General features: G+C 48.0%; 1 protein-coding gene across 1 annotated transcript in view; it reads right to left on the bottom strand.

Annotated features, from left to right (window-relative positions):
- The window catches only part of LOC119382495 (lysosome membrane protein 2), a 67,002-nt gene that overhangs the window by 12,941 nt on the left and 30,069 nt on the right, over positions 1–23,992 (bottom strand). The window contains exons 2-5 of the mRNA XM_037650206.2: positions 11,777–11,934; positions 6,768–6,912; positions 4,241–4,480; positions 370–461 (exon numbers count right to left, since the gene is read on the bottom strand). Of these exons, the coding sequence (XP_037506134.1) occupies positions 370–461; positions 4,241–4,480; positions 6,768–6,912; positions 11,777–11,934 (635 nt within the window). The remainder of the gene's footprint in view (positions 1–369; positions 462–4,240; positions 4,481–6,767; positions 6,913–11,776; positions 11,935–23,992) is intronic.

Raw genomic sequence — 23,992 nt, 5'->3', positions numbered from 1 at the left:
ACACTGTAGTCATTTCCCCATAAATACGACTCTCCAATGATGAGGTTCAAAAAAGAGGCCGGAAGGGGACGATGGAAGGTTGCGATGAGAAATTCGTAAATAGGAGGTGTGTGATGGAGCCACGTTTCGAAAAGTGGACTTGTCTTTTTCAAGGCGAAAAAAAAAAAGACAAGTCCACTTGTCGAAACGTCGGCTCCATCACACACCACCTGTTTACGAACTTCTAATGACGAGGTTGAAACTCACGTCAGCAAAAGTGGGCGCATTCACTTGCGTCGGTTGGCTGTCTAAGGTCACACGTCACTTTACTGCATTCTAACGATACTGAACACGAGCAGAACAGCGAGGGGAAAATTAACAATGACGCACCTTTGGTTGTTCCACTGTTCCAGCTTGGCGAATTTCGCTGGACTGTCTTCCCCGGTGTACACGGAGTACAGGCCGTCATGGCTGTTGTTCCGCTGTTCGGACGAAAAAAAAAGAAATGTTTGCGTAAGTGCCACAAAATGATTTTTTTTCCACAAAATGCCAGAAGTGCCACAAAATGATTTGCCACAAAATGATGTAGCATCGCGTCCACATTGGACGCGATGCTACATGAGGTTACTCTGGACGTTATTATAGGCATATGTGGCAACATTTTACTTCGTTGTGGAAAATGTAAGATTACTGTTTTCTATATTCGCGTGTAATAAATGGCAGTTATTTTCTCGTACAAAGTTCTCTGTGTGCGGTTTGTTTTGCTTTGCGATTCGAAAACATGCGCATCAAGTTTCACTGACAACTTCCTGGAAATTCTATTTAGACATTTCCTTCATAAGGCAATTTAAGTATATTTAAATCGGTTACGCTTCTTTATTTCCCAGCAATATAAGCAGTGGAAATTCTCCCCATGAATAAATAGTGAATGGCAGAAAGAAGAGATGAAACATTTGAACCGCGCATTTTTCTACGGCAGTCACTGAAACACCTTTAAGTTATAATAGATATTTTGTTAGAACCCGCTGCAGTAACTCTGCTGGTATGACCTTCTTCTGTCGATCACAATGTGGACGTTGTGAAACCAGACCACAGCACTCACGTTATGTTGGGCGGGAACCGCAAACATACGTAACCTTGAAATAACTAACAAATTGATGACATTGAAATAATTGATGAATTCAGATTGATTTTTAAACTGTACACTTGTGGCTAGCTGGGAACCGAACGTAATCTGTACCGCTTAGTAATTCCTGGGGTTCCAAAACCACGATATGATTGTGAGGGCCGCCGTCATGGGGAGTCCGGATTAACTTCGACCACCTAGGTTTTTCTTTTTTGTTTCGTGCACCTAAACCTAAGCACATGGGTGTTCTTTGCACTTCGCCCCTATCCAAATGCGTCCGCTGTGGCCAGGAATCGAACCCGCGCCCTCGAGCTTATAGCGCGACACCTTCAACCAGTAGCTCTTAAGAAGGAAAAGTAAACGGCAGAATGAATTGTGTGTCGCCTGCCCTCACAATAGATCCATCCATTTCCTTCCTTCTCCGCTGATACACACATGGTTACGCAAGGCGATCTTGTAACGCGTCTATCGACTGCTGCTGGATACACAGCGGGGCCTTTTCTCGAAGGTCACTCAGAGATCAAGCGGCCGTGTCGTATATATGTAACTTTAATCGCCTGCGACCATCGACTGTCCCGAAAAGCTTCCTTGCAATCGGGTGCACGGCTAGCCACGTGTTGGTTGGTGAAGAACACTGCCACAAAAGGCCTAACGGAGTGCGTCCTTTTTTGTGTGTAACCTTCGTGGCGGGCGCGCGCTCTCGGCTCAAGGGCGATTCGGCCGCGATCGTCACAGACGACCGCAGCTCAGGGACGACGCAGCGTGGAATCCGCGGCTGCTGCGTCTGGCCACGTAATGCGTTCCTTTCAATAAGTGGCGCAGCTGCATACGCGAGGTAACCTTCTATAAAAGACGACGCGGATTAGTCTTCGCCCCTCGCGGAAGCCAAGGCTTTCGAACGCGATTCGACCCTCAGTCGTGTATGCACCCAACGCTGAGGGTGCAGTCATGCGCGCCAGTGAGAAATCCGAGAAATATATGTCGGCTGTCTTCTGCCAGAGAAAAAAAGAACCACCTATTGCCACACTCGACCGCCAGATCGACAGCGGCCTTGGAGCGGCTGCCTTCGTGGCTGTCACCTAAGGTCGCCACTTTCGATATGTCTTGACTGCGACTTCGCCGGGCGCTTACGTGTGGCATTTATTGACAGTCGCGTTGACTTCGCCTAAGTGTGGCGGGGAAAACCTACAATAATTGTGAACAATGAAATGTAGCTACGCTTGCCGAGCTTCCTCGTAAAATATATTCCCGTTCACTTGAGCGGAGGCATGCACTGTAGTTGTAACGTCCCCTGCTGAACGCTTACTGAACATCGACCGTCTGAAGTGCAATAGGCCGTAACGATTGGTGTCTGTTCACCAAAAACCGTCTCTATGTGTGTACATGCTACCGCGGCTCGCATCTGGCCGGGTAGGATACCCAGCGGCTGGCACGATACAACAAACAGAAGAAAAATTCTGTTCAAGCACCCAAATCATTTTTTCCTTTGCGTTTTATCTACATGTAACTGCCTTCAGCCTCGCTGGTTTCTTTTCTTTCTTTCTTTTTTTTTTGACAAGCAACACTTGCAAACTGCGCTATAGAACTGAAGAGGAGACAAAAATGTGGACAAAACAATTGGCCGCTTGTCTGGTTTTTCTATCTTGCATCAGCGGCTTAGTTGTCAACGTTGCATATGGCAGAAAAAGAAGTAGACCGTTGGTCATTAATTGAAACAGCTGTCAAAGGAAACTGGTGGCAATGTTGAAATCGTGCTCGAGTGTGTCCACAGCGAGTGCAGTGGCCGAGCGGCTTCAGGTCGGCAGTTGAAGCATGTGGGATCCATTTCATCACTGAAGAACTATATGACGGAATCGTGTTAAGCTGTCACTTCGTTGGTTATTCCTTCACCATATCGGACTCCCGACGCAGCTTCAATGTTTCATCAACCTGAACTGTCTTTGATAATCGGAAGCAGGCATCGTTCAAACACTCTTCAGCGACAGAGTCTACGTTTATCGAACTCCCCTCATCACTTGCGAGAAATGGCTACACGGAGGAGTGTTCAGGTTATGCAGTACACGAACAAATATGGCAGAAGCTGCGATGTATGGTTTATTTTGTCCTCAGTTGTCTGTATTTGGTACGGGATGCCGAGCTCGTAACGCTTGTGTTTCAGATTTCTTTTTAGCTGACCAGTTGACCACACTATTTTCCAAATGTTTCCGGCTCCAAATGAGTTTTCTCCTCATTACATTCACTAGAAAATTCAGCTTTCACTCTCAAATGCTCGAAATACCCCTCAAAGTTGGTCAAGCGGTTGTCTCGTGAGCGGGTGGCTGGGTTTTGCTGCGTTTGAAGAAATCAGAGTTAGTCCTGAGCTGCCTCTCAAGCAATGGGCGAGAGGCTACACGAATGGTAATTGCGAAGACGAAATACCTAATGCCTCAGTCACGCATGTGCCTTGTTGCGTGGGATTTTACGACGAACATTTCTTTCGAGCTGTACAGTAGAAAAAACGATAATAACGAATTAGTTTTACATTCTAAAAGCACGACATGAGTTTGAGGTACGCCGCTGTTACGCGGGGCACAAGGGAGTAATTTTAACAACCTGGAGTGACTGTTCTGTAAGTATTCGCGAGTGTGGGCATCAGAGATTTCCAGAAAGCACAGTATGATTTAAATTATTCGATTCGCAGTCAACTGGAGATCAGAATGCCTTAGTCTCTCGTACTCGAACATAAGGTGCGCCGAAACGTTTCCTCAGTTATGAAGGAGTGCCACAGTTGCAGGAAATGGCCTTAAGAAAAGTATATGAAATGTCACTCAAAATTATGTAACAGTTGATTTATCGATCCCTTAAGTATAAACCAGCAGTGAACACTTTCACTCCTCTTTTCTTTGCTCGTAAGTGGATCATTCATGCTCAATAAGCTACATGCTTTTTAGAGATGCTACATATATGCGGATGCCACGGAAATGTCATAATAATAATAGTGCTCAAACATGATACAATATATTTTTTTCTCTGAAAAGCATAGATCTTTGTTGACGGCCGGCTCTTTCTTTTCAATAAGTAAAATATCCAGTTATGATGTGACGAATGCCGTGGGTGGCTCTAAAATTACCAAGCGATGCGACACGTTCTGCCCACCTCGAAGAAGAGTCCGAACGTGTTGTTCTTCAGGGGGTTCTCCAGTTTGGGCAGGAAGGCCTTGGCCAGCCGGATGAGGTCCCGCATCAGTCCTACCTGGTAGCCTTCGAAGAGCATCTCGCGAACGCTGCGCCGTGTGGCCAGCGTCTCGTTGTGCTTGCGCATCATCGAGTCCAGGATGGGCATGATGAGAGGGGCGGCCACTTCGGGGACCTTCTTTCGCGTCAGGGCGGCGATCGCCTGCACAAAGGTGCAGCGCCGTTCGTACAGCTGCAGTCTCGCTCTGTCTCGTCACACCCTCACGTGACTCGAATATCGGTACGTGATTCCGTACGGAGGAACGCAAATGCGGTCGAGAGGAACAGGGAATTATATGAAATGAAGGTAGTTGGAAATTATCGGGTGTGGGGCAGGTGGCAGTGGCCACGACGATAATGATAATAACACGGAATCCGAGACGACAGTAAACTCACATTAAGAACAGAAGTTAAAGCACTCCGATGGTGTGAAGGAGAAACAGGCGCGCGCAGGGGTGGGGTGGGGGGCGAACTTTCACCGCAGACCCCACGCTCTTCACGAAGCCCTTCCACTGACGGCCTTACGATGAGAAGAAGGCAGTGCAAAGGCGACATATTAGGGGACAGGGAGGTTGAAGTGCACCTTGAAGTACTTGTTGAGGACCTGTTGCACACTTTACACAGTTAATAAGCGAGCTAGCTCCGACTACTTTTTTATGCTGTGCATTCTTTGCTCTCACTATATATGTCAAGTTAAAACTATTGTCGTTAAAGTCCTGGAAGCGCCACGCTGCCACTCACAAAAACTTACATTGTAAATCTTCAGCTCCAGGGCAGACATCTTAAATATAAATGGCATCGATTAAAAGAAAAAAAAAAAGAAGAACACCTGTACTGTGTCATTGTTCAAACCAGGGTCGTTAAAAAACCGAGGGCTGCTTTTTCTGCAGACCGCTGATTTCCCCCTCGATTGACGTACGTTTTAATGTGACACTCTTCACAGAAGTGACGGTCACTTGCTACAGCCACGTAATTTCTACGGTTCGCGTTGTCAATGCATTCAACAAATGCATGACATGAAAATAACGCCAGGCATAAATGTGCTGCGGTTGGTCTTGCGCCAACTTGCTGTCACACACGTGTACAGGGACACGCGTTACGCTAACGATTCGGTCGTCTCGCGACATACGCGTTATGTAATCTCCGTCACTTTTTTTTTTTTTTTGTGACACGCTCAAATCACATTGAGACGTATAATAATGTTAGAAAAGCGAAATTGACGAATGAAATCGGATACGAATATTGCAGTAAAACGACTTTACGATATCAAAAATAATTTCAAGTACTGTTATATCCGAACAAAATGGTCCTGTCGAGGCTATTCGGTTTAACAGGTTTGCATTATGTCATTTGCGTAAGTCTCTTAACAACCGAACATCCAGCCAACAGTGGAGCTTCAAAACGAGAAACAGTTTTAAGAACTATCGGTTCTGAATGAACTTGTCTACAGGTGAACTAATTGTAATACTGCAGGATGCTAACATGGTGAGGCTGGCATAAGTAAAAGTTGTTTTGCCTGGATTGTCACAAGTAGTCAGACTGGAATACACAAGACACGTAACCACCACCATCACCACCAGCCTGACTGTGCCCACTGCAGCGCAAAGACCTCCCATGTTTCGCCGATCAACCCGGTCCTGTGCTTGCTGCGGCCTCATTATCCCCGCAATCTCCTTAATTTCGCCTGGTAATCAATATATGGTAACCACCATGTAAGGAAGAAAGGACCAAAAACGACGTATTTTCTTTTCCTTGTATGGTGGTTACTCGTCTTGTGTATTCCAACCCAGCAACAGGTATTACCAAGTCAAACTGTGTGATAGCTGGGAATGTTACTCAATAACTTGAGATGTTGATCAGCAATCACGGCTCGTCAGCAGCAACATTTTACAGAACCACTTGCATCATTTTTTTCCCTGTGTGCTCCAGCTAACTTTTGAATAATAAACCTCAGAATGAGGTACACCACATTTAATGCCAATAAGTCTCAAATTCGAAAATACCGAGAAGCCAGTACCTTCTGCAGGCGTGTTCGCCTACAATTATACCGAAAGAGAACTACTGCACCGAATCTCGCCCACTGTGCACTCATACTTCTTACAGCACGTACTGTGATGTCCCAAATACTATGTCATGGCATGGGGATGTATACAAAAACATGGCACCATAGACACCCGAACAATAAAAGAAGAACAGTGGGAGGCCAAGCTATCAGACCCGAAGGATCAGCGCAGCCCCATAGAACGAGCTCGAGAGATGGCCATGGCCTGCGGCTACCTGGAGTAAGGATGCCGCCAACCACTGCGCTTGCTCACCTTATTCTCTCTCTCTCTCTCTCTCTCTCTCTCTCTCTCTCTCTCTCAAGCGCGCTTCAGGCAACAAAGGATAATTGACAGATATCTAACGTGCTTGACCAAGTGCGCGTATGCGTGTTTGGTGACGTCACGCACCGCCACGGGTACGTTGATGACGTTGACCACGTCGTCCTCTGTGCCAGCCGACATCGAGGGCTCGAAGACGAAGGTCTTCCGGTCGAAATACTGCACCGTGTTGCTCTCGTTGTCGAAGCTCTGGATTTCCTTTTTCCGGTACTCCCTGCACAGAAGAACAATGGCGACAGAAGATGAGACCGCGGCATCTCGCAGCGCTGTGCGACGGAGTCATACACCGTCAGACCGAGCTATGATCGTTTTTCCTGGCGCGTTTCTCACCCTGTATTATTTTCCCGCCGCTGCGCGTGATCGCGTAACAAGACGCCTGTCGTGACGTGAAAGGCATGCAAATAGCGCCTATACTGTAATGCCTCTAGACTCTACATAACGCTTCCTTGCACCTTATATCTGCGGGTATGCACCGTTTTACCCGCTTCTGCAGTGCTATTTTATACAGACTTTGCATGAGAATAGAAAGAATTGAACGAAATTTGGACGCACAGGTGCCAGTGCGCGCGTAACGCCTACAAACATTGATTGTGAAAGTCAAATAGCTATCGCTTGAAAGGCTTCGGAATTTCATTTCATCACTATTGAACTCTTCGTTGCTATACGGGACCAAACATTTAAACCACGACGGGAGAGAATTACGGCCGGGAGTTTAACCAGACAAGAGTTTCAGGTTTGTAGTCCCGCACTAAACTAAGGGAACCACATATACTGGAAACCAGGTATAGAGAGCATGGGGTAGGTCATGCGCGATATTGGTGCCTGAATTTCAGACGAATTCTTGGAATTTCACCCGCGTTTTGCTCAGCGTGATGACTGCGCTTTGATCTGCGATTCTGGGCGCAATGCGCTCTTCGTTATCAGAGATCACATGGTGTTCATTTAGATCACAACGCCCGTGACGCCGAAAGCATTAATTCTAAGTCTGGACGTATTTTGTTGCTTCTTTGCACACTTCAATATGAGGACCATTTTCACGCAACGTTCCAAACAAAACCGTGTAGACAGTCATTTGCATTGCCTCCGACACTATCCTGATTTTTTTTTCATCAGCCAACTCTATTTCTGTATTCCTGCCGAGGACTTGCGAATTTTAAAAATAATCTTTCTGAGGAAGCACGCAAAGCTCTGTCCTTTTTTGCAGCATGTCATTCAGAATGTTCCTCCAGAAGACTCAAGTGAAAACATATCTTTGTGTTGAGCGCATTCATGGTATGCAGAGGTGTTTCATATTTTTCAAAATTTCGGCTTTATCGTAACTAAAGTGAACTATCTTTTTAGGGATTCCGCTTTTTGGGGATTAGCGCTTGTGTCGCCCTTTTGTTTCGCGTTCGTCCTTTCACCCGGTGTGCGCTGCCATACGCCCCAAAGGTAGCGACTATTTCTGAACCTCACTTGGCGACGCTATACGGTTCCTGGCATCTCTGTTAGATACTTGCGCTTGTAGCGTTGCCAGCCACCAGCGCTTCGAAATAAAGTAATTCTACATGTATTGCGACATTACCTTTCTTGTATGACTCCATGGCGGAAAAAGAGCCAGACAGCGGAACAGGAAAGACAAGACAGTGCTGTAGGAGCTAAACAAAAAACAAATAAAGCCCTCGGCGTCCGTGGTAAATGCTAAGAAGCCTATGCGAAGTCAAGCATCTGCACGAGGTCTCGCTGAAGGCGATAAGCGTTCCGCAGCGAAGCATGCAGACATGAGTTACCCACAGGCGACAGTTCTCGCTCCTGCCCTACACGAAACATGCTATAGTAGCTCAGGATTTCTCTCGAGCCCTGCAACCACGACGCAATCAACGCAACCGTCCAGGCTGCACTTGCCAACGTTGGAAGTGGGTATACAGAATAAAAAAAAAAGAGCACGTTTAATGCGTGCGATGCACGTCCAAGGATGGCGCTCCTTCGCTTTATTGGACAATTGCACGTGTCTTTTCAAGGTCGCCTAACCAGGCGCCTAGATATTACAGGATCTTAGAGCTGTCGCTGGACTAAGACAAAGCCGAGCGAAGCGCACGACGAAAACGCCACACGAGAACGATTAGGTGCATTGATTGTGCGATGTTGCTGGGCGACGGCGCTTGCGGAACGATATTACGCGCACCTTGCTGCGTCATAATATGTCGTGTAAGGTGACATTAATTCGCCCCACGCGTTCGGAGATGTAGCTAGGCAATGATTTCTGCGGAAATATGAGAGGTCCCCTGCGGACTTTCTTTCACTTGCCCTGTCGGAGAAGGCGAGTGGTGAAGCTACCGGTCCTGCAGCTGCGTTTACGTCGCTGCAACTGTATGCATTTTTTTTTTTCATTCCCATTTTATGATGCAGCAACTGGCATGACAGGTACGTGGGAGTTGGAAATTTCTTTTGTGAAAAAAAGTTATTGCTTTCCGAGGTATCGTTCCAGCTGTGCACAGCGTGCATGAAGTCGTAAATTTACCGACCATGGGCGCATATCGAACTGCTGGCGTTCGAGCCTCACATGCATATGCATGCCGTAGCCACTGTTCCAGTGGCCAGCTTTGTAATTATTCAGCGTGACTATTGCGACCAACTCGCATGAAAGTTTCTGCGCTCGTCAGTCATACATGCTCGATGCACGTGGAACGTTCGCATTAAGAGTTGCGCCGCTAGTGCGTGACCGAGAAATACGGTGGCCATCGCAACCGCACGACAGTTGTGGTCGCTCATCCACGCTGTGGTCTGCGGCGTTACGCAGTCGAGGATCAATCCGTCATTCCTGACCCAACGGCGGAGTTCGATATACAAAGCAGCGTCTTCCGTGCGCGACCGCCGCCCGATACACGGAAATAAACCAAGCCCGCCGTCCGCTTTCCACTTACTGGTTTCTAAAAGTTCAAGGTTGAAATGTTAGCTTTTCTCTTCCGTTCTTTTTTTTTTTTTTTTTGGTCTCTACCTCTTGTGGCCGAACAGCAGAAACAAGTGCACTCGCGACGATTACATATTTGTCGATGCGTTGCCCTTGGTAACTGTAGTTAGCACGAGCTAATAAGAAAACCGAAGTAACGCGTGCTGCACTCAACTCTAATTGCACTCTAAGAAGTGATGAAAAATCCCTGAACACGGCGTATCCCTAGAGCAAACGTTTCGGCGAGGGGTCTTGTCTTGAAGACAGCATCAGACCACTTGTCGAAACACTGGCCCCAGCTATATACGCCCGTGTTCAAGAATTTTCCATCGCTTCAAGTTTCCATCCTCCCCTGAACTTCTGCCTTATTTGGGACTCTAAGAAGTGCACTCTTTGGGGCTTAGCTTATCCTCCAAAAAATAATCGCCAACGGGCCCGCGACGCAGGACAGAGACTTGGTCTTTCTTTTCCGACGTGGGAGCGGCCCGCTACGTGATAGAGCGCGTTCCGAAATACCTGAATACAGTTTTTTCATCCATCCCTCTATCAGGCGTAAACTTTTTTTGTGTAATGGTGCGGTCTACTCACTAATGGTGCACACGGTTCAGCCCGACATGGCGTACTGGACGCTAAAAAAGGCGAGCTCAAAGCGTTTGACAAAGAAAGCGCGCGCAATATTGACGACAGTTATTGTTACGGAAGCGAGGTGAGCTCTACAGGGTGCGAAATATATTTTAGCGCATTTGTTCTTTCTTTCACATCGAGTTTACCCCTGAAAACTGCGATAACGCGTAAGTCTCGAAGCGCATCAACCAAAAGCTAAGAATAACAGACAGACAGTTGGTAAGTATTTATTCTAAAAAGATGGGGCGTGCAAACACGGACACAAGAAAGGCGTTCGTGGTGTCCTGACTTCTTTCTTGTGTCCGTGTTTGCACGCCCTGTCTTTTTAGAATGAACCAAGAGCTATTCATGTGACGACACTGAGCTGATAAAACTGATGCTGTCGAAGGACCAAGCGTGATCACTCTCTGGAGTGAAAAGATGGGGCTCACTCAGCCCAGGCCTGATAGCAACTTTCTAGTTGCTTCTACAGCACAGTGCCGACTTTCTTGTTCTCGAGAGCGAACGTATATTCAAGTACAAACACTCTCAAAATTAAAATACTAAGAGAAAGACCACTTATCTGTGCCGTGATACGCATGGCTCTCAGGTATAGCACCATACCTATTTTGATGCAATATAAACGTTTGGAGGAGGAGGAGGAAAGGTATGAAAGGCAGGGAGGTCAACCAGACACGCGTCCGGTTTGCTACCCTACACTGGGGGGAAGGGATGAAGGGATTAAAAGAAAGAGGGCAGAAATCACTGTCAGGGTACATGTGCGCCTGTACATTGCACGACTACAAGCGGATCTTAAAAACAGTAGCCATGCTCGTGTCGCTTTGCTGGCTTGCGATGCGTAGGGCCACGATCCGAGGATCTTCTCTTCGGAAAACGGTCTGTCCTCTAGCTTTTTCAGCGCATTGCGCAGAACGTTTCGTTCGTTCACAAAGCGTTCACAGAAACACAGTAGATGTTCTATCGTTTCGTCGCTATTGCACGAGTCGCATCTGGGGGTGTCTGCCATTCCTATGCGATTGGAAGCGCCAGAGGACTACAGGGGAAGGAAGTAACAATACCCTCGACTACTGCTGTGCACGCAGACTTTTAAAAAGTTCTGGAACAGATATATTTTTTGCAGATATTTCCACCCTGATACATTAAAAATATGTTTCAACTTGTAACATTGGCGGAATTAATACGGCGATCTGGGCGAGTTGGTGTACTAACATCTTCGGGAAAATGTGCAGCGCGGCACGGACGAAGGACAAGAAACGCACAACACGCCGTCCGTGCCGCGCTGCACATTTTCCCGAAGATATTGGCGGAATTTCCTGAAATGACAGTGAAATGATGCGGGATGCTTTCGGATTGCACGTCATGTTGGAGGGACAAAAGAAAAAGAAGTTGCCCTCTACGGCATTTTATAAATACTATTACAAAACCGCTCAATTCTTGGCCAATCCCCCACAGTGGGTGTGAACAGTGAGCCAGTAGTTAAAAGGTGAGCAACGACAACGTTCATCTGCCGCTCGAAAACACTGACCTGTACACGTAAGGGCCTGCTTGCTTGACCACGGCCTTCTCGCCGGCTGCGAACTGCTCCGGGTTCGTGATGTTGAACAGATGGAAGGACATGTAGATGGGAACCTTGACGTTGCTCCATTTCTCTAGCGTCTCCGAGCCGTTCTTGAGCTGGAGTTGCTGTGATAGATAGGAGAAGACAAACGAAATGTATACGACGCATATATACCGGTTTAGGTGCGTAAACGCCTGTTTTGAGGCCTACATAGCTTTCTTTACTCTTCTTTCGATCTCCCCCATCCCTTCCCCCTGTACAGGGTAGCATACCGGTTATGCCAAACTGGTTAACATCCCTGTCTTTCCTCTCTCCCGCTTTCCTTCCTACATAGCCGAGAAGAATCAGCAGTACCGAAACTACATCTGAGAGGCATTTCGCTATAGTAAACGAGTAAACAAAAATGACATGCATGGTTATCGAAATTTACGAGCGCTGTGGTTTAGGTACGTCCTATTTATGGTGGACAACACTTCTTTTTACTACTATTATCTTCCATGATATCTGCCACGAGGTATATGTATAGTCTGAATAACAAAAAAAGACATGATTGATCCCTCCGTCATAGGAATCGGTATAGCACGAAAGTGGACCGTGTCTACACAGGAGCATAGTTAATTGTTTATTGTGCATTGATGTATGAGAGCTTGTGCCATTTATATTGGTGTTAGGGCACCGTTGGGCGTGGATGCACACACGTTGACGCCTAGTGACACATCTCCATCCCCACGACTAACGCCAAAGATCATGATTTAACCCTTGTGGTAGCTGAAGAGTTAACATACACCTGGACATAGTATATATGCTGAATCCCGCGCAAAGATGGCATCAACAAGCACATAACACTGGTACGCGATATGCACACATTCAAAGCGTCGTCATTTGAGGAGGGAAACGCCAAGGTGTGCGCTCCCCAGTAATAGGATAACCTACGCCTGTTCTTGTTTGTATACCACACATCCCTTCAGGAACTCGAGAGGCAGAGTTCAGTAGATTGAGCCGTGAACGCGGGAAGGCGTTCCGCTTGCCACTGACATGTCTGTCGTTGCACCGAAAGCTGAAACTATCGAAGTGGTCCCTGTCGGCGCTCGTTAGTGGCGTGATGCAGTACTTCACTTCACCGTTCCCAAACGGCAACGCCCTCCCCCCCCCCCCCTCCCCGACCAACCAAGGTCACTGTGTAGGGCAGGAAGCTGTGAGAGATATAAGGCGCGTTTGTGAAGCCTCGTGAAGGCGCGTTTGTGAAGCCTCGATCGAGAGATCGTGGGTTCGACTCCCAGGTAATCGAAATACTCGAAACTTCTGGCTTTTTTTTCTCATCAGTTGGTGTGCATTTTGCCAACGTCACATCAGTGTCGGATATTTTGTCAGTGAAGTCTTGGTGGACCTCGGCATAAAACACTTTCGTATTGAAAGGAAAACGAAGGGATGACATGCTTCCCACAACAGCCTGCCTTTGGTCCCCGACTTTCCGGGGGTAAAGATGGGTAGTAAACAGCTCTTGAAATACAACACCAGTGATACACAGCCGTCATTATTGAAATAACCTGCATGGCCAAAACATTGCGCTTTAAAGAATGCCGAGACAGGTACGACTTATGAAAGGTATGGGGCGGACTTGGCGCCCCTCTTCAGATGGCTAGGGGGAGGGGGGGCAACCCCCCTGCCCCCCTCGTGCGCACGCCTACGGCTGCCAACGACGCACTGTCAAACACCGAAATCGAGGAAAGTATTTCTCCCCTAGCGGTCACCACCCGGAGTGATTTCGCATTTTTCAAAGCCAGCATTTACTTTTTCCCGCAATTCCACCCGGGGTCCCGCAGCGAATAGTTTTCTTGTTGGCATCATCAAGGCTGAGACGCCGGATATTGGCCCGAAAAAGTGAGGCGACCGCCACAACAGTTATGCCGAGCGGGGTTCCTCGTTCTATCGCGCCGGCGCAGGAAAGGCGATTAGTCCGCTAGCTCACGCGCCTACTCGTGACGTCCTTTTGTTTCCTCCATCGCATACGCTACTTCGTAAGTTATTTGCCCGTTTGATTGGCGTTATTTTTATCCAGGTCCCTCGCACGTTAGAGGAAGGGAAAGCTCGTGCACATCCTCGTGCGGTGTCCTGTAGCGCGATGACGTTGGCGTGGCGCCACTCTGGCAGCACGCGTGTCGATCCACGATGGATGCTGCGATCGGCCGTTGCCAGAGGTAGTACAGTTTCAACAGCGGAGCAGCTTAAGGGACCGCCCTGTCGCCGTCTCATGTCTCGCGTCGGCGTCACGCAGGTCCCACGTTTGACACACATAAGCCGAGCAGGCGGCACCTTTGGAACGGCAGCGCTTGCTTGCCCGTGAACGCCAGCGTCGCCCAAGGGCTGATTCGTCTGTCCGAGCCAGCGAAGCTTCGGCAGCGAAACACCAGCGTCGGGAGTTAGACGCACCGCGCTCGGAACAGCAAACACCACAAGAACCGTAGAATGGAGAGCATAAAACAGAAAACAGATAGTCGCAAAACAAATGAGATAATCACAAGAAGAGAACAGAAAAGGACATGAAATATCACATAATCGCACAAAAAGAACAGAAGAGCAGATAAACATCAGAAAAGAACAGAAAAGAGCCGATAAACACACACACGATAAACACAAAGGAAACACAGGCGAATCAACGCTCCGCAGTCCGTATAGCTTTCACTTGGGGTGCAACTGGCTTAGATTTTTTTGTCAGAGGTTTCGATCGCACATCGTGCGGAATCGGTGTCGTGAGGGCACGCACTGCGGCGCATTTTTCTTCGCTCTTAATCAGCGCGGAGTGACACCGGCGCACAAACTTCGCGTCTGTCATTGGAAAGAATGGTGCGATGCAGAAGCACACAAACGGGACACGGTGACAAATTGTATCAATCGCGGACCGCTGCTTCGAAACACCTGGCAACAATCGTACGCACCGAGTAGCACGCATGCGTATACAACCAACACAGCGCTTGCATCTTGATCGCCATTGCGCATGACGATATTATGCTTGAATTTAGCGTTATTATTATTATTCTTTTGTACACGACCTTCCGAAGCTGTGTGCAGGCAGATCGTGTCAGGATGCCGGAGATGCAGACTAAACAGATAGATTTTTAATGATAATCGCGGAGATGTCAGCTTACCGCCTGGCTCGCTATACTCCATGGGTGTCGGGTGACGACCGTGGTACGTACGACGATCACTACGCACACACAAATAAAGCTTGCAGAGCAGCAGAAGCGTTCAGATACGGACTAGTTCGTATACGTTCATAATAACAGCGCGAAAAGAGACAGGACAAAGAAAAAGTTAGCGCAGCTCGCACTAAGTCGCGCAAGGCTAGGTCACAGCAGAGCTGGTGGGCGCCTAGCTGGTCTTGGCTTGGCTAGGCTTTTACCCTCTCACCTCTGTCTTTCCTACCTCTTGCTATAATATACTACACATGGCTATGCTTGCTGTCTTTTTTTTTCAGTTCTTTTTCTTTCTCTCTCTCTCTCTCTCTCTCTCTGTAGTTGTGCTGTCGCCTTCTGCCTTTTTCTCTCTTTCTTCCCTGTCTCTTTCTCTCTCTCTCTGTACTCGTTCTGTCCTCTCCTTTCCCTCCTCCTCACCCTCACTTCCCTTTCCCACCCCCTTGCTGTACTATAAAAGGTTATGTTAAGCTCTTCTAGCGTGCCTGGATAGCCGAGTGGTTACGACCGGATCGTGCGTACGCGGGTTCGAATCTCGCCTCGGCAAAAATTTCTTTCTTTCTCTCTCCGTGTGCTTGTTCTCTCTCCCATCATAGTTATTGCATTGCACGCCGGACAAATCGGCGCGCGTGTTCTGGGAGCGAAGCAGAAGACGAAGACGAAGAGAGCGCGTGTCGGTTCATGACGATGATAATTTTATATCGTCATGACATACGACAAACCTCCAGCATAACAGCTCCGCTGTAAAAGAAGCTTCCAGGACGAGCGCTGGCCATCATCTGATGGTCAGCGCTCGTCCTCTAAGCTTCGCTTGCTTTGTCGCCTCTCTTGTTTGAGCTTTTAATGAGCGTACAGCCTATCAGCGCAGACTATCCCACTGCTGGTCCCACAGAGTAAAGTGGTCATCATGATCAGGTGATAAGCCAGCCTGCGTTAATAGTCACTCGAAAAGTAGTTATTTTAACGCGATAGCGTTAAGGAGCTCGTTTCGCAGAAATTCCGGCGTCGGCGTCGTTGGTTGTGAGCGAAAAATCCTCTTGTCCGTGACCGAAAAATGGAGAAAGATGCAAATGAAATAAATAATACAAATCTTAGGTTCGAATGAGAATCGAACACAGGCCGTATGTGTGGCAAGCAGGTGTTCTACCACAGAGCTACGATATTGCTTGAAACTGCTTCGGAAAAAACACTAAATGTACATGTATATGTAGGGGAAGGAGTCTCGTTAACGCATGTAATATTGCGTGGCAGAAGCTTAGAATCGTGCCAGGCGCCCAAACATGTGAATTGCGCCACGAGTGGATGTTTTAAAGGCCCACCCATTACAAAGTGCTGAGACATATTTAATCATCATCATCAGCTGCAAGAGCATCAACAAAGTGAGCAGCTGCGTAGGGTTCGCGTGTTGCCTTACGGACGCGTAGCGCGCCCTTCTCTGATTCGCAAAAGCAAGAACTGTGGCGTCGTGGGTACTTGGCAACTGCACTTGCAGTAGCCATTCTAGGGTAGTTTGAAACGGCCAATGTTACGCGCTCAGTCGTTCGTTTCCTTACGCCACGAGTGAGGAATGCACCGAGAACCGAAGGCAGGCTAGCAATTGAGAAGGCGATGCGCGCGGGTCCCGATTACGCTGTCGCGTTCTACTCTTGAAGGCGAAGCTCAAGCGTCCTCCAAGTTTTTTTTTTTTATTTTATTTTACGAACGTCACCGATAAGGCAAGTATGCTACTACAGAGCTTAAAGCCAACAACAACAACAAATATTCCGCATCGCCTGAAGTGGCGCGGGACAGAGTGGATAATTTCCTGCGGAGACATCGGACACTAACACGCCAAGGCTGTCATGTGCGTTCGTTCTGTATTGTCGGAAACACTTAGACACGTTTGTTTTCAAACACTACCTCTTTTGAATTATAGTATCTGAGAGCAAAATACTCAGTATTTTTTTTTCAATTACTATAATGCGTAAGGTTACCAACATTTAAATATGTTAATCACTAAGATGCAAAACGGTTTTGCTTTTTTCATCCGCGTACAGGGTCCACTTTAACTTGTTTCAAGCCGCGCGCATTATTCATTAGAATAGCCTGACTATAGCGACGCGTATACGGTCTTATAAAAGTTGAATGCAGAACTGTGATGCCCTACTGTCAGTTTACTGCAGTGATGTCTGCATACGAGATATTTGGTATTCGTTACACACGCATTCGGTTTCATCAATGATCAAAGTACGAGTTACCTGGAAATCCTCACCGGAGATCGCTTCATACGTCCCTTGCCTGGAAGAACTTTTACCCAACCTTCAGCTCCTTCAGCTGATGTCCTCTTAGCACCGACCATTTACGCTCAATGAATGCCTCAAGAGGTATGCGCCGTAAAGAAAGAATAAAGCTACACGGTAAAGTAACGGGGCCTGTATCATCACGGCCGTCTTTTACGTTGCCGTCTGTACTCCTTTTTATTACTCCCAGCCGTGTACATCGCGAAACGACATTCCAGACCATCCACAGGTGAAGTAACTTCTGGCATACGAGTCGGAAGCGTAAAGTTTCTCAATTAATCCGGAGCTTTCTTCCTCCAGATAAATGTCGCATAAGCGCGTCGTCCCATCGCGGCTTCTCTCTCAAGTTCGAGGTTTCTTGCTCGCACTAGTACGAAACAACCCGAAAAGAAAAGAACGTACAAGCGAATCACGAGTAGTAGTACAGAGATTCACTTGCAGCGGAGTTCGGCGACCGTTTTTCCGAGTCGTCGTTCCGTTCGTCGCCGTCGCCTCATCCGCCCGCTGCGCGGCCTCCGCTTATCGCAAGACGCGACCGGCCCAGCGATACGCTCGTCCCGGCACACATTTCAACTGCCATCGTTGTTGTTGCTTCTGCTGCTGTTTGCTTGTGTTCTCGGGGCCACGTGCTTTTCTTTTTTTCGTTCTGCTTCCCTCTCCTCGTTTCTCCTCGGCTGCGCCTCGCCGCGGAGGAAGCGATGTGTGCGGAAGGAACCGAGTATAGCCGGCGCAGACGACGTCGACGACGTTTCGGCACTTGCGGCTAAATAACGGAGGAGGAAACGACCGCAAGTAGAGCACTGTGTGCCCTGGACGCTTTTCCGACCTCCCGCGGGGCACGATCAAGTGCACGTCGTAGGTCGGACGGCCCGGCGGGACCGCCGCTGAGGTCTGTGTGTGAGCAGACACCGCCCTCCACAGCACCGCGCGCATATTGCACACGTGGCAAGGAAGAAGCCTGGAATCCATTTCGCCCGCTTTGTAGCGTGGCCGTGGAGCACTGCGGCGGGGTCGAGAGGACATGGTGTCATTTTTAAGTTACGCCTAAGGTTACAACAATAACTGTTGTACTGTTTAGGAAAACTTGAATCTCGTCGCATATATAGTGTAGCTGCTGAAACGGTACATCAAAACGAAGTACTGATGGACTGAGGAACTGCAATGGAGAGAAAACGAAGTTCTCGCTTAGTCTGACAAGAGTTTTTTTTAATTAAACGCTTCATAATTTTCTTTTTTTTTTTTACCAACACAGTTATCCAATAAGTTAAAAGGGCGATTCATTACGAGAGCAGAAATATACCATTTGCCGTAAAGCGCGTGAGCGTACAGAATCTGTAGTAAATGCAAATCCCTGAAGAAAACAACGCCCTGAAATGCTCCTCTCCGAAAGGGATGTGTCGATAGGTAACGCCAGCTGTCGGAAGATTGCGATTATTGCAGCTACAAGGGGTGCGGGGAAGGATCGTTCACGTTGAGCTCCCTACCAAGGATATTTCCTGGATGTCTTGGCCAAAGTTGAGGGGGGGGGGGGGCGTGCAGCAACGAGCGCAGCTAATATGTCCTGGGTGTCGCCGACAACATACTTATGAGCTAGTGTCGTTTTCTTTTTTTTTTTTGCATATAGCACCGGACATGTCCAGAAAAGGTGATGGAAGTCGGCGGATGGGTTTTAGGGCGCAGTGTAGAGAACCTGCTATAGATCTTCGAGATCAGGCTGTGACGCCATGGCTGGTGTGTGACAGCTCGTGCCAGCAGGCATTCGACACGCACTGCCCTGGTTAAACAGTGTTGGAATCGGCATGCTTTTTATGTACGCTTCAGGGACTTGGCTAGCAATTTGTGAATGCCTCTAACCTTTCGCCCTTCCATCCATATGGCAATAATAATTTCTGGGGTATTACGTGCGAAAACAACGATATGATTATGAGGCATGCCGCAGTGAAAGGGTCCTGAAAATTTCGACCACCTACGGCCATTTAAGTTGCACCGACATCGCAAAGTCACGGCCGCTGGGTGGAACCTTTCCATCCAGTGACCATGGCCCAGTACACGAGCCTCTAGCATTTCGCCTCCATCGAAATGCGACCACCGCAGCCGGGACCGAACCCGAGTCTTGCGTGTCAGCAGCCGAGCACCCTAACTACCGCACGACCGCGGCGGCCATGCATATGGTCAATGCTAAGTAATGATCGCATACAAAAAAAATACACATGTCAACCAATCAACCAGACCAATGGGACGCACGCAGCAGGTGACGTATTTAACAGCGCGCAACGTTGACGCTTAAATGTGGTTGCGCACGCATTCACGGCCTCGTATACAGATGTCTCAGCCTCGTTTTTCTGCGTCCCCGGCGATCAGACGCGCTGACAGCGACGCGTGATAGGAGGCGAGATTACGGCCAACCTTCATCGGCAGTTTGGCATCCGCCACGAGGTTTTTCTGTTTACGTAAAACTCAGTCGGCGGCTGCGCGTGGGAATTTCGAGGTCGCCCCCTCTCTCTTTGTTGCAGCGTTGCCCGTGAGCACGTGACTGACTGCGAGTACGTTGGCCCCGGCAGAATATATACGTGGCCGCGTAGAGGCTTACGAGAGAGCGAACCTGCATCTGTAATTTCCATTAAAGCACCGCTAGTATTAGCCGTCTTAAAACGCCGATTTTCAGAGGATTACCACAACTACCCAGCATTGTGTCCAGTCACCCAGTCAGTGCTCGGGAGGGCAGCTACACAGCGATAAAAATCGCAGGCAAGTGCACTCATCCATCCGCTATCACCCCGTATCTGCGTACATTTTAAAACACCCAAGGATGTCATGACTGGAATAGAACGTTGTTTTAATATTCCCATGCACTGAGATGCGTGGCAAGAACAGACTTATAGCAAAAGATTAACTCAATAATGTCGTGTTACTTATCGCAAGTCTTCAACCCTGACGTGCGTACTATCCGGAGGAGGCATCGTTCTGTCGTTGCCTTGGCTGCTGTGACACTTCAATGCCGCACAACAAGGAGCGACGAGTGAAGGCGCACCTGCGGCCCAGGAAAAGCATCCGGCGCGCGATCAACAATCGCCGTGACGGCAAGGACCTGTCTGACGCAGCAGGGCACGGCTTGACGTCCGTCCTCGTGTGCAGAGGTTAGAGCACGGCTGCTTGGAAACGACGAAAGCTGCCTTCAGCGTACAGAGGTCGTCTAAGGGCCGGTTACGGAAGGAAGGAGACGGAGGTCGACGCGTGCCGGGTAACCGGCAGCCACATAAGGTAGACATTGGCCGTAGGCTCAATTATTGGCACTTCGGTCGACCAGACTAAGTGGCGAATAAGCAATTACCCTCTGCAACTGGATAGCGCGCTCAACAGATCTGTGGTTACGCTGCGCGCCCGAATGGTCAGGGTCAATTTGCACGTACACTCGTGGTAATAAAAGGAAAGGAGGATACAACGCCACTTCGACGCGTCCGTCCTCTCGGGCCTGGTTGTGCTTTCATTGAAACTTTAACAGCACGTGTACAACCTTTTCGCCTTTCCGACCTTCGATATCGGCTTTGCGAGCGTAAGTTTAAGCCGAGACCGCCTACAAGGTCGGCAAGACGAACGTGCCGCCGTCAGCATCGCCAGAGATATCTCGCCACAACATCTGATGTCAACACGTGCACGCTGTGGCAAAGCGTAACGTTTTATCGCTCCTTGTATGTGCGTTGAGTCTTCCTTCTTTCGTGGCGACGACGCATTGTGGTGTCGGCGAAGTTTAATTCAGCCGCCGTCATACCTTTTGTGTCCCCTATGAAGACTAATAGCGGACACGCGCTTACAAAACGGACGCCAGACGTCGTTGCAGACGATGTTGAAGCGTCGCTTGTGACGAAGGCGAAGAAAACGGGAGCTCGAAGCGTGTAAGGATGCCGAGCCGGTTTGCCTGTTCGCGCGACGAACGCAATGCATTCGTTATTGTCCAAGGACACTGTTCTGTAATCTTTATGGGAAATGAGATTACCATTCGCTTAACTTGGCTGCCGAAAGGGTGTATACCAACGTTATATGAGATTACCATTCGCTTAACTTGGCTGCCGAAAGGGTGTATACCAACGTCATATGCATGACGTGAACAGCGGAAATTATGCCTTGTAGCCAAGGATCACATCGCGCGGGACAGGCGTGAATGGAAATGTATAATCTATACAAGGTTCGGTGTTTAGTTACGTCTTGTCCGTTCTGGGTCTTTCCTTCTGCTGACGCACTTAATTTTACCGCTGCAGAACAGGGCGAAGATATATTGTCGTGGCAACTAACTTCTGCGGAAACGTGCGATGTTGAGGAAGATTAGTGAAAGGCAAAAACTGCCATCCGTCAGCTGCTCGTGAATGCATTTTCTCCAGCTGCGAGCCTTTCTGTTCAAAGAAAACATGGGAGTTGAAAAACAATTGTCCAGGTCCAGTGTTCGCACCTCCGAGAAACACCTTTCCGGGGCGGTCGTTCTGTCCACTGAGTCAACGACACTCGCAGAACAGTCAGAGACGCAGCCTCGAAGTAAGAGTACTAAAAAGACAGCCTACTTGTGTAAAACGCAAGATTTTACTTAGCCGATGAAGGTTGGCTTCAAATGTTGCAGTGAAGGACGCGACAACTCACATGGAAGAGAAGAAATGGCAAGGACTAGAAACTAGAGAGCGCAAATATACAGGGCGTCCCAGCTTTAAAAAAGGGGAACTTGCTTACGCGAAGTACACTGTAGTAGCCACTACTATTTTTTTCGTTAATGAGGTTTAGTTAATTAGTCCTAATTATGTTTCTAACTCGACAAGTACTCACCTAATCATTCAAACGCCAATGAGGCATATTTAGGCATGCTCAAGTGACATCTAACCTGCGCTATTTTTAGAAACGTATTAATTACGTGCTCATTTTTCTGGCTGACAAAGAAAGCACGCGAAATCTAAAAATTGACACGGGACTAGACTGCAACGTGCATCAGCAAGCAGCGCCCTCAGATAGACTCACTGTGAGGTAGCAAGCCAAGACTACACGCTCCTGCCTTTTGCGGGTGGATATATATATATATATATATATATATATATATATATATATATATATATATATATATATATATATACATAAACATATGTATACATATATAGAAGAGAAAAGACACAACTAAGCGGTTATCTTAATTTTATTTACCAACGGTTTCGACCGGTGGACCGGTCTTCGTCAGGGCTTATGAGCGTCAGGGCTTATGAGCTATTGCTCATAAGCCCTGACGAAGACCGGTCCACCGGTCGAAACCGTTGGTAAATAAAATTAAGATAACCGCTTAGTTGTGTCTTTTCTCTTCCCATGTACGTTTGGCCTATTGGAAAAGCTTCTTCAGTATATATATATATATGTGTATATATAAGCTGCTTGCATAGGCGCAGCCGCCATCAATTTTTATCCTGTCTCTGTGAGTACGTGCGTGCGCCCGCGCTATTTTCTGCAATGTTTAATTTTTGAATTTTCCGTCTCGCACGCTGCTCATCGTTACGGCAGTATGTGTCATGTATATAATTGTTGGATTCAGGGGTAGATGGAAACTTGTGATGAAAAATTCGTAGACAGCGACAGCGTACTTGTCTTCTTCAAGGCTGCAAATGAAAGCAAGTGCACTTGTCGAAACGTCGGCTCCAGCATAGCCCCCCGTTTACGAAGTTTTCATGTATAATTGTTGAGGTTTAACGTCCCAAAACCACGATATGATTATGAGGGACGCCTTAGTGGAGGGCTCCGTAAATTTAGACCACCTGGGGTTCGTTAAAGGGCCCCTGACACCAAAAATTGAAACCTCGAGATGTTTGTGCTTGTTTGATTGTGCTGTATACGTGGGCACTTCTGGCCGATTATTAGTGGCGAACGTTGCCTTTAAGGCATTTTAATTTGGTAAGCGCGAGTGCTCATCTGAGTTGGCAGCACATCGGCGACTAGTATGACGCAGATGAGAGCCCCGTGTGACATTCCTCAATAAAAGCGAGTACTGCCGACGTCGCAGAAGATTCGCGGGACGCACACTATACCACGACGGGCACACAACGAGGGATATTGTTCCTCGCCCCTCTCGCTCTGTTATCTCAAGGTGGTTTTGATTGCTTACGCCAAGAATGCTTTTCTTTTTCCTGAGGGGATCCCGGTCTTAACAGGCTTAACCAACGTTTATAGAACTTAATTCATACCGAAGCACCCACGTAGTTTCATTCTTTACCGCGCTCAAGGCCCCGATCTGAAAACTGCGCTGTCAACGTCCCCAAAGCTTGAGCGCACGTAGTGTTAGGCTCTCCCCCGCTGTGGGGCGCTAGTTTCTTATGATGTTTAGTATTTCTGGCAGGCGTTTCTAAGTGACGCGAAAATTGGTCACAATTAACGACGCTAGCATTAATTATACGATGCAATTTCGATATTACCAGACACAAGGCTACAAATTACACTAAAAAAGTCACAAACAAGAAATTCGCTGTCAGGGGTCCTTTAACGTGCACCTAAATATAAGTATACGGGTCCCGAGCATTTTCGCCGCTATTGCGGAAGTATATGTCAAAACAATGAAATGAGAGCCATGGTCGTGCAGCAATAACCTAGATGCTATAGGAACGCTGATGCACGTAGCACTGATAGAGGTCCTTTCAATGATAGTCGAGGTTATTTCGCTACTGTAATTGTTCATGCTGTTATTGTGCATGGTGGAA

Source organism: Rhipicephalus sanguineus, chromosome 2 (assembly GCF_013339695.2).
Source record: "Rhipicephalus sanguineus isolate Rsan-2018 chromosome 2, BIME_Rsan_1.4, whole genome shotgun sequence".
Lineage (NCBI taxonomy): Eukaryota > Metazoa > Arthropoda > Arachnida > Ixodida > Ixodidae > Rhipicephalus > Rhipicephalus sanguineus.
Note: the sequence above shows the minus strand (reverse complement) of the source record. Positions and strands in the feature narration are given on the sequence as shown.